The sequence below is a fragment of the Panthera uncia genome, chromosome D1 (genome assembly GCF_023721935.1).
Source record: "Panthera uncia isolate 11264 chromosome D1, Puncia_PCG_1.0, whole genome shotgun sequence".
Classification (NCBI taxonomy): domain Eukaryota; kingdom Metazoa; phylum Chordata; class Mammalia; order Carnivora; family Felidae; genus Panthera; species Panthera uncia.
The window spans coordinates 88,728,952-88,740,569 of NC_064808.1; the positions used below are offsets into that span (position 1 = coordinate 88,728,952).

At 44.7% G+C, this 11,618-nt stretch overlaps 1 protein-coding gene across 1 annotated transcript; it reads left to right on the plus strand.

Moving 5' to 3' along the window:
• The first annotated feature begins 32 nt into the window (after positions 1–32).
• Positions 33–10,230, plus strand: RPUSD4 (RNA pseudouridine synthase D4). Its single transcript, XM_049654688.1, has 7 exons — positions 33–246; positions 608–773; positions 2,802–3,003; positions 6,999–7,092; positions 7,168–7,312; positions 8,470–8,567; positions 9,086–10,230. The coding sequence occupies exons 1-7, from the start codon at positions 58–60 to the stop codon at positions 9,323–9,325; spliced, it is 1,134 nt and encodes a 377-aa protein (XP_049510645.1). The 5' UTR covers positions 33–57; the 3' UTR covers positions 9,326–10,230.
• The last annotated feature ends 1,388 nt before the right edge of the window (positions 10,231–11,618 follow it).

Genomic DNA, 11,618 nt, shown 5'->3' on the forward strand with positions numbered 1-11,618 from the left:
CTCCCCCAAGCCCCTCTTTCGCACGTGGTCTTGGCTCGCCCCTCCCTTTTTGACAAGATGGCGGCGCCCAGCTGTAATGCTCTGGGCCTTTGGGTGAGGGGTTCCGGGCAGTGTTTAGGGAGTCGTTTCATTCTCGCCTGCCAGCCATTTTGTTCCTCCGCTGCTGCGTCTGGGACTCTGAATGCCCAGAAGTTAGCGGAGAAACTCCGATCCCAGAAACAGGAACAAAAGACGAAGACGCAACCGGTGAGTTCGAAAGGACCACAACTCCCAAGAGGCAGTGCGTTAATTGGATTCCTGGGCTGGGAGTGAGGTAGGAGGGTCCTCTGACAGCTGTTAAGCAAATGTGGAGGACATGTGGGAGAATGGGGAGAAAGGGAAAGGGAAGAGGTCTGTGTCTTCCTGCGGGGTGTGTCTTTGGCTTCTGCCGGCCTCGCTCCTGAGCACTGCGATGGGACAAGTTAAGACAGACGCGCACCGCTGCTCTCAAATTATTCGGGGAAGGCGCGAGTCCAATGCAGGGATAGTCATTCCCAACCTAGATTCTCACCCAGGCTTATTGAAGATCTTCACCAGGCTTTTCCTGTCGCTCCTTCTCTCCCCGTAGGTGCCCACAAACCCTGTTCAGCGGAGAGTGCAGGAACTCGTGCGGTTCACACAGCAGCTGCAGCGAGTCCACCCCAACGTGCTTGCCAAGGCACTGAGCCGAGGGATTGTGCACCAAGACAAGGATCTCGTGGTCATCAATAAACCCTACGGTCTCCCCGTGCATGGTAAGGACCACGTGGGAAGGAGAGGGGTGCTGCTGGTTCTGTTTTCGCTACACCTATGGACAATTCGGACACATTACTTGTGGGGCTTCTTGAAGCCTTGCATTCAAAATAATTAAGCTTTGGGGGAGCACTCTGTAAGACACTACATATATATATATATAGTCCTGTATGAGGTACTACTGAGGATACTGGGATATATAGGTCAGTCCCTGCATTCCAAACATTTGGCAGTCAACAGTGATATATGGAATGTGCTGTGTGTAGACCTCCACAGGGATTTTTATAGAGAGATACTAAGGCTGTGTGGTTCTTGTCTTCATGTTGTTTTCCATCAAAACTGAGAAAAAAGAAATGACATAAGAAAAAAACGGGACTTAATATATTAAGGTTCCCTTCACTTCCCCTTTCGATAGTGACACCACTATATTTTAGTCTTTGTTAACAATTTTCCCACTTTCACTAATTTTCATAAATACCGTTTGTATTTTCAGCCTGTAAATCTCTTATGGGTAATGTATTCTGATAGTTTATTACCTCTGTAAGTAGGAGTATTTCAATATAGTGGCTCTGAATTTGCTTCAGTTGTCTTTTTTTTAACCAGGTTGATTTAATGCACAATTTTGTCACATGATCCAGACAATAATTTCATCATTTAAGTCCAGATCAAGAAAAGCATTCTATCTTCATTGAACAAAGATCAGAAAATCTCAATCCAGGAGCCCAAAACTGCAGCATAAATCAGTCACCTACCTCAAGCCCTGAGTGGAGACAGAATAGCCTTAGACAAATCAGATCTTTTACTATGCATGGCAAGGATCAAATAGGTATCACCTAAACATGCAGAAACTCCAATGACAGAAACCAGTATGAAAACCAATAAGAAAATGGAGCTCCAGCCAAAGCAGAAATTAAACTGCTCTGTAGACGGGCCTCCACTACTAAAAACATACTCGGGACCCACGCACCCACAAAGACATATATAAACCTGTGTAGAAGATAACTTTCTTTAAAGATGTCGTAGAAATTACAAAATATAGAAGATACTCATGTTGTTATAAAATTCAGGTGCCAAAAAATACATAATAAATTATGCATTCATAATATATTAAAAAGGAATTAAAAACCATATGAGGTGTGTGTGTGTCAGAGTATGCCTAACAAAACCCCAAGATGCCTAGAACTCGATGGACAATGAAATGTTTTTGAATAACTGTTGAATGTAGTTGTCTGAGACAGTTGGAGTGTGACCAATGGAGAGTGATAGGAAAAAAATGCACTTGGGAAAGGGATGTGCTGGAGGAAAAAGCATAGTTGAACTAGAAGAATGCTTTTTGGGGAGGTGTAGATAAAAGCATACAGAACGAATTAAGTCAGACATTGCCATGTGTTTTGTGTGTTTTCTTTTTCACTCTTGATCCTTCTCATTCCCCATTAGATAATTATTATACAGATATTTGCATTTTATAGATGAGAAAGCTGCACCTTAGAAAGACTAAATAATCTGTTCAAGCTCAACGGCTACTTAGGCATAGAATAGTTCCGAGAAATGTCTCACGTAAAGTCCCATCTTCTTTACGGGAAGATGTGATGCCTGTCATACCCCAGAAGAGCTTCACAGTCTTGTATGTATCACTTGAGTTTATTTGGCAGAGTCTCAAGCCTTTGTTTATATAGTGAAATATCCGACTTCCTCATTTTGATTGCTGATTTTATTGCGAGTATTCAAGTAGGTTAATAAGTATATATATGTCTGAGGAGAAAGCCACATGCTCTGGGACATTGCTTCTCAAAGTTTAATACGAGTGTGAGTCACGTGGACATCTTGTTAAAATGCAGATTTTGATTTAATAGTCTGAGTTGGAGGCCTGAGATTCCTTCCCAGCAAGCTCCCTGGGCATCCTGATGTTGCTAGTTCCTGGCCCACATTTCAGTAATAAGGCTCTAGAAAGCACTGACTCTTTTCCCAAGCAGAGTTCTTTGGTGGGATCTTTTACTGGCCCCTAAAACCTCTGATTCTCCCCTTCTTAGGTGGCCCTGGGGTCCAGCTCTGCATCAGCGATGTATTGCCTATCCTGGCAAAAATGCTTCGTGGCCACAAGGCAGAGCCATTGCATCTGTGCCACCGGCTGGACAAGGAAACCACAGGTGTAATGGTGTTGGCATGGGAGAAGGAAATGGCACATCAAGTTCAAGAGTTGTTTAGAACCCGTCAGGTGGTAAAGAAGTACTGGTATGAAGCCCATCACTGGTGGTAGAGTTGGTATCAATGAGGGCATCCTTTTATCTCTTTGTCCATTCGTACGGAAGGACCTCCTGTTAGGAGAAGGCACTGTGCTAGGACCTGTGGGCATATGAGGAATGTAGGAAACAGACTAAGTGCTTAGCCTATTGGAGTCTGATAGAATAGTGGTTCCTAATTACGGTTGTACATAAAAATTACTGATAATTACACAAGTAACACATGATTTCGTTCCTGTGGTGAAATAATCAAAGATCAAGCAAAAAAAAACTCCTGGAGAATCCACCCACTCTGTCATTCTAGTCCCTTCCCTTGGGATAGTTTGGTTTTTATTCCCCTGGTCCTCCCTCGATGCGTTTACGTACATGTCTAGTATATACAGTGTGATTGTGTGTGTGTATTACATTGTACAGTGTCCACTGTACTTTTATTATTTTTTTTAATGTTTATTTATCTTTGAGAAAGAGAAAGAACAGAGCACGGGCAGTGTTCTCACGAATCATGAGATCATGACCTGAGCTGAAGTTGGACGCTTAACCAACTGAGCCACCCAGGCATCTCTGCACTTTACTTTTCTCACTTAACTGTCTTGGAGATCTTTCCATGTTAGTACATTTAAGTTTACCTCCATTTTTTTTTTTTAAAGTTTATTCACTTATTATTTTGGAGAGAGAAAGGGAGAGAGAGAGAGAGCAAGAGAGAGAGAGCATGTGTGCACAAGTGGGGGGAAGGGCAGAGAGAGAGAGGGGGACACAGGATCTGAAGCCGGCTCCAGGCTTTGAGCTGTCAGCACAGAGCCCGATGTGGGGCTTGAACTCACCAACCGCAAGATCATGGCCTGAGCTGAACTCAGACACTTAGCTGACTGAGCCACCCAGGAGCCACACCTCCATTTTTTTTAATAGAGGAAAGATACATGAACAAAACTATAACCTACTCCTGTCCCCCATCTGCTGAATTGTCTTCCAGAGGCAACCAGTATTCTACTATCTTGTGTAAACTTCCAGAGTCATACCGGGCATGTATAAATGAATTATTATATGGCAATATATTTTGCACTGCTTTGGATCCTGCTTTTTTTCACTTGGGAAATATATCTGGGAGAGCATTTTGTGTGTGCTTTTAGTTCATTTGTATTTTTTTTAAAGTTATTTTAAATTTATTTTGAGAGAGAGTGCACAAGCAGGGGAGGGGCAGAGAGAGGGAGGGAGGGAGGATCCGAAGCAGACTCTGAGCTATCAGCAGGGAGCATGATGGGGGCTCACACCCACGATCCATGAGATCGTGACCTGAGCCGAGATCAAGAGTTTGAAGCTTAACTGACTGAGCCACCCAGATACCCCTGTGTGTACATTCTGAGCTCTATAGTATTCTGTTGTATGGCTATATCATAATTTCCTTATTAATGGATGTTTGGTTAACTTCCCATTTTTCTGAGCCAATTGCAAAGAATATGTGAGTATATTTTTAAGACAGATTCCTAAAGATGGAATTGCTAGGTCGAAACATTTAATATTCGAATGTTACTACTCTTAGGTGGGCCAGGTTTTCCTCCCAATAGAGTAGTGAGTACCCACCTTCCCTTATAGCTGACCAACTCATTTTTCAAAGGTTTGCCACTCTGATGAGTTAAAAAAAAAAAGTTTTCTGTTTCCCGTGTACCAGCAATCTTATGCCTGCATGTGTATTGGCTTCTCATGTTTATTGAGTTTCCTTTTCTGTGAGCAAACTGTTTATTTCTTTTGCCCAGTTTCTGTTGGATTGTTTATTATTTTCTATTTGATTCATGGGTATTCTTTTTATCTTTCGGATATTAGTTCTTTTGGTGTTACAGATTTCGCAGCTACTTTGTAGTGTTGGGAGCCTTCAAAAAATCTCTGCTGAGGCCCACCCACAGAAGCTCCACAAGTGACTCTGATGAGGAATCAAACGTAAGAACTGCTGTACGAAGAGATTATAGATAATGGAGGAAGTTTAGCAGAGTAGCTCAGAGCTCAGCAAGATCTGTGTTCACCTGTCAGCTGTGCCATTTAACAGCGGGAGTCCTTAGGCAGGTTATGAAACTTCTCTAAGCTTTGTCTGTATATGAAAAATGAGAATAATGGAGTTGAGGAGAGAATTAAGTGAGACAATGCATGTAAAGCGTTTTGACCCAGTATGTAACTCATAGTAAAAGCTGAAAGGCAGAAAATTGAGGCTATTCTCATGCATATAAGTAATCCAGATGTTAAATCTATCAAAAAGTGTTATGCTATTTGTGAAAATTGTTTATGAGAGTTTAGAATCACTAACCATTCTGAGGGTCGGGCTTCATGGAGGAATTGAAATCAGTTAATTGTGTCTTGATGAATGAATAGGATTTGAAAGACAAGATGGAGAAACGTGTTATAGATTGTACGAATGGTAGGCACAAAAGGGTAGAACATGCGGTCTAGTCTGGAGTGGGGAATGGTGACAGATAATGCTGGAAAGTTGACTGGAACACAGTTAATGCTGACTTTAAATATTAAATACCAAGTGCAGGAAGTAGGAGTTAGAAATAGAACATAGTAGGCAACCAACTAGTATTTGCTGATTTAACTGATAGCGACTTGTTACAGTTACTTGTTTGAATCTTCTAACTAAATTTCAAATTCCTTGAAAGCAGGGATTTTTGTCTTGCTCTTCTATACAGAACTAGTACCTACCTAAATCAGTGCCTCTTTACATTCACTGAATGTGGAGTGAGCGAACATTAGTAATGTTAGGTCCTTAGGAAGAGTGAGCTAGCAGTTAAAACTCAGTCTAAGTGTGATAAACTATGTCAGAGAACAGCCCAAACTGCTACCAACCCAATGTGAGGAGTCCAGGGTGTGAAATGTATGAGGGGCAGTCAGTGATAGGCCACCAAGTGCCCAGGAGGATTCCTTTGTGATTTACCTGAAAGATGCGTAAGCAAAGGGACAGATTAGAGAGTCTTCTACCCGTAATGAAAGGAGACCTCCAACAAACGTGATCTGGAATGGTTATCTCGTGGTGGTAGTTGCTTCTGTGACCTTGAGCACGGAGCACAGTTCCCCCGGTTTTGTGTATCTGGCAAATCCGGCAGGAGCGGATCTGTGAATTCGTTTACTTGTTCATCCGCTTCATGTGCAGCCAGAACTTAGCCATCTTTTAAAAACCAAGATACATGGGGGCTCTGGGTGGCTCACTCGGTTGAGCGGCTGACTCTTGATTTCGGCTCAGGTCGTGATCTCATGGTTTGTGAGTTCAAGCCCCGCATCGGGCTCTGCACTGACAGTGTGGAGCCTGCTCGGGATTCTCTCTTTCCCTCTCTCTCTACCCTCCCCCGTTCTCTCTCTCTTTAAAAACAAATAAATAAGCTGTAAATGGTAAACAAACAACAACAAAAAAAACCCCAAACAACTGGGATACCTGGGGAGCCTGGGCGGCTCAGTAGGTTAAGCATCCGATTCTTGATTTCAGATCAGGTCGTACGTGATCTTACAGTTTGTGAGTTTGCACTGTGCTGACAGTGCAGACTCTGCTTGGGATTCTCTCTCTCTGCCCCTCCCCTACTCTTTCTTTCTTTCTTCTTTCTTTCTTTCTTTCTTTCTGTCTCTCAAAATAAATAAATAAACTTAAAGATAATAAGAAAAACCAGGATACAAAACCATATTACCCCAGTTTTGTTTTAAACTATAAATATTCATTTTTAAAGGCTAGAATGAAAGAGCATGCTACTATGATAAATTTTCTATTGTTTTCTCCCAAATATTCTGTAATTAGTAGATATTAGTAATTAGTATATATGTAATATTACTTTGGTAGAAAAACGGATGTGTTTGTATCAAGCTCTCAGGCTAAGTGCTATGACGAGAGGTCATTTGGGATGGTCCCGTCTTAAGAACTGACCACAGAAGGTCCAGTGCTAATGCCTCTAGCCAAATCCGAGGAGTTTCCCCCTCACCTTGTGGCTTAAGTGAGGGTCTGTGTGTCACTCCCAGGGCCATCGCTGTGCGTGTCCCGGTGCCCTCAGCAGGAGTTGTGGATATCCCCATCGTTGAGAAGGAGGTGCAAGGCCCGCAGCAGCACTACAAGGTGGGTGAGCTGTGGCCCAGAGGGATGGGTTTTCTGCTCTTCCTTTGCGACATATCTTGATTTTTTTGGTTTCAGATGACGCTGTCCCCAGGCTACCGCATGGACAATGGGAAGATGGTGAGAGCACGAACGAGCCGCAACGCGCATGTAGCTGTGACTCAATACCAGGTGCTAAGCAGCACTCTGTCCTCCGCCCTCTTAGAGCTCCAGCCAATTACCGGTGAGAGGCCACTGTTGTGCAGTGGGATCGGTGGGACAGCGAAACCCCAGGGCCGCTCAGCTCTGTCCGGGGCCTTGTGCTGGACTCTGCCCTTCTTCTGAACAGCTGGTATTGTGGGAGGGCTGGGATTGTAGCTGGCATGTTTAAGAGTGTGCTTCTGGTGCTAATCTGAGGCTGGGAGCTCCAATGGGGATGATTGTTGTTTAAAAAAAAAGGAAAGAAAGAAAGAAAAAACACTAGGTAGCAGAGGGATATAATTAGTTCGGTTACATTTATTTAAACATTTGCAAAAATGGTTTCTCAAAAAATTAAGCATAGAATTACCATCCGGCAATTCTCATGGGTATAAACCCAAAAGAATTGAAAGCGAGTATTCGAGAAGATACATGCACACCAGTGTTCATAGCAGCATTGTTTGCAGTAGCCACAAGGTGAAGTCAACCCAGATGTCCATGGACAAGGTGAATGGATAAACCAAATCTGGTCTATACATACGATGCAATATTATCCAGCCTTGACGAGGAAGGAAATTCTGACACGTGTTACAGCATAGATGAACTTTGTGCTAAGTGAAAGATGCCAAACACGGGAGGACAAATATTGTATGGTGCCATGTATGAGATCCCTAGAGTACTCAGATTCAAAGACCAAGTAGAATAGTGGTTACCAGGGGCTGGGGAAACGGGGGCAGGAATGGGGAGCTGTTGTTTAATTGGTTCAGAGTTTCAGTGTGGGAGGAGGAAGAAGTTCTGGAGAGGGATGGCGGTGATGGCTGCACAACCAGTGAATGTGCTCAGTGCCACAGAACCGCACACTTAAAAATGGCTAAACTGATACATTTTTTGTTCTGTATATTTTGCTACAGTGAGAAAATGTGGAAAACAATACTATTTAGCATTATGTAATAAAGCTAAAAAAAAAAAAAAGCCCAGGTTATATGTGGTGGAAGGGGAACCGTGGAGGGTGGAGAGGGGAATTTAGAGGCTCAACGGTATGTATAATGTTTGCTCCCTGGTAGCTTACAGTTTGTTGTTGTTCTTTATACTTCATTGTAGGTGTGGCTTTGTCGGTTTTACTGTGCTTTGATTTAACATGGTTGGAAGTGGTGGTATGGTTTCTGTCGCTCCTCAAGTTTTCTCTCTCTTTTTTTTTTAAAGGCATAAAACATCAGCTTCGAGTTCACCTGTCTTTTGGATTGGATTGCCCAATCCTTGGTGATCACAAGTACTCAGACTGGAATAAGCTGGCCCCCCAGGTGATACTGGTTTGACCCAAGGTGCAACAGATAAGGGGGAGAACTTAATGCTTTCCCCTTGTTAAGCCCTGAAGTGAGTCACCACAAGGCTGTGTAAGTTCCCGAGCTTATAGAGAAACAGCCACTGTTCTTATGGAGCTGCACCATCTGTTAGCAAAACCTTTGTGCTTTATTCCTTAGTCTCAGATTTTGTTAGGAGGTCGGGGGCAGGGGGAGCAGACTTTCTGAAGGCTCTGAGCAGCCTTTCACGCTATTGCTGAAGAGCTTTTTTATCTCTCGATGTTACAGCCTGTTCTCTAGGAAGACCAGAGCGTTGGCTGATACGAGCTTCTCTGGTGTGGTTTTTCTCTTACCTGGATTCTGAACCTTCCTGGCAATGTCCCTGACGGGCTGTCCACCACTGTGTCTTCCAGGGGAGTTAGTGTTGGTTCCTTTAGGTGGAAGGCCTCTGGCCCTGCGTGCTGCTCAAGGATGAGCCATTGGCCTGGCTCTCAAGAAGCTCTTTTGTCTTTGTACAGAAGCTGTCTGTCGGTACCCTGAAGAAGCTGGGGCTGAAACAGGCGAAGGCCCGCCACATCCCCCTTCACCTGCATGCCCGCCAGCTGGTCCTGCCAGCCCTGGGGTCCAGGAAGGAGGAACTCAACTTGGTCTGCAAGCCTCCTCGCTACTTTCTGTGCTCCCTGAGACGTCTGGACTTACGGATGCCAAGTCAGGATCAAAGTGGGGACGATGAAGCTGGACGTCTAAGAGCACAGTGAAGACCCTTGGGCAGTTTGGCCCCTGAATTCTTCACTGTTTAGTGGACTCTGCTAGCTTCTCGTCGGAGACAGACTCCAGAAGGGTCAGGTGCTATAAGTGGAAGAAACCCAGCTGCTTCTGGGCTTTTACTGGACACTGAATATTTACCAATGCTCTGGCCATTCTCTGGAAGAGCTTGCGGGAAGTCTCCCTGCCAAGATAGAAGAGAGCCCGGGACCGGGCCGATTGGGTCAATGATCGGAAAAGGAGAACTACGGCACGGAATCTGTGCTCAGAAACTGGTTACGTCCAACAATAAAGTTCTTGATCTATCGGGAAGGTTCCTGTGTTTGGAAAGAGCATATAATGGTTCTCTAACTGATAGATTCAGAAGCAGTGAGTTACTGTCCTCATGGACAAATGGAGCAGAACCTTTCTGCTCCATTTGCTTAGTCTTGCATTTTGTAGGCCCGTGTCCTAGAATGCAGGGCGCTCTGCTGCTGGAGCCCAGGAGCTTTGCTGCAGGAGTGACTGGAGCCTGCGAAGGGGTGTTTGATAAGCAAGAAAAGCAGATGTAAATGGCAGGCGAGGTGTGAGGCCCCGGTGGGGAGCACACGCACCATCCAGAGAGGGCAAGTGTTAGCTCCAGCTGGGTGTTGCAATGTGGAAACAGATTTTCTAATTTTTTCCAAGAAACCCGATACACTTGACCCTTGAACAGCATTGAGGGGTTTGGGGGCACCGGCCTCCCCCCTGCTCTGCTGCACAGTAAAAAATTCACGCATAACTTTTGATTCCCCAAAAACTTTACTGATAGCCTACAGTGGACCAGAAGCCTCACTGGTAACAGTGGATTAACACATATTTTGCATGTTGTATGTATTCTATACTGTATTCTTTACAATAAAGAGAGAAAAAAATGTTATTAAGAGCATCATAAGGAAAAGAAATACATTTACAGAACTGTACTGTATTTATCAAAGAAAATCCGTGGCCTATGCAGTGCAAACCCATGTTCTTTGCAGATCAGCTGTGTTTATGTGAAATCTCCAAGTATATCGCTCACTAAATAAGATTTGTAAGCAAACACCTGTCCCCAAACCCAGGTGGTCACAAACGTGGTGCCCTGTTCGGCTCTAGAACCCCTTCTCTGGAGATGTGCTTTCCTCTTTAATCCTACCACGTCTTCCTGAGCACTGGCTCCACTCCCTACGACTGTGATAGGATAGTTCCCACCAGAAACCAAATGCAGACTGGAGTGTCGAGACCATCCCCAGGTCCCTAAGTTTCCCTAAAGTCAGAGAGGGTAGGGTGGTTCCAACTAGGACAGGGACATCACGAAACACATTGTTAGGTTTGCCCCATCTGTTGCCCTGGGCTCTCGGGGCTCCTTTTAGCCAGAGTGCCTGCTAGGATATACAAAGACACAACCTTTTATCTGCTGCCGCAAAGCATGCCTTAGGGATGCAGACTCCTTTTCCTCAGTGGGGTGGAAAGTGCTGGCTTGGTGCAGTGTAACTCCGATACTGACTGCCCAGGGTGAGGAGGCCAGTCTCCACAAGTTAAGTGCAGTGACTCCCCCCCCCCCCCCCCCCCAGACTCCTCTCCAGACACCAGCTGCAGGCTTGGAATCCCAGACAATCCCCCACCCTTCTGACCAACATAAGGGAGGGATAAGTTTTGGTCAACCTCTAACGGGCTCAAGGGAAACGAGCTCACGGCTGGAAGGGTCCCAAACAGACCAGGTCCGGCCCAAAGGCAGGGTGGAGGTGAAACAGGACGAATTCATTTCAGCGAGGCCATCACCAGGAAGACCGCAGACCAGCGTCTCAAAGACCGTCTCCAAGGTGCCAAAAATACTTCCAGGTTGATAGAAGGAAAATGTGGGGCAAAGGTTGGTGGGTACATGCAGGTGGGCAGTAGAGGTCAGGTCCATCGTTGTCTTGGAGTCGATCACTTGGGGTCTTGCTGGTGTCAGGACAGCTGTTACTGCTTCAGGGGGTAGTTTCAATTCCCATCACGGGATGCGTTGCCCTTGGGATCTTTGGCCTGAGTTAAGAGAGAAGCTGGAAGGAACTTAAGCAGTTAGGAAGTACAGACTGAGATCAAAATGGAGGCAGCTGAAGTCCTCTTTCAAACCCTCTTAGGTCCTTGGCTGGATCTAAAAAATTAAACTGACAGATACAACTGGAGAAAAACATACAAGTTTATGTGATAATGAGTTTTACACAGCATGGGGGTCTTCATAAGGAAATGAAGATCCAAAAAATGAGACTTGTGGTGGTGTTTTTTTAATGTATGTTTGTTTGTTTA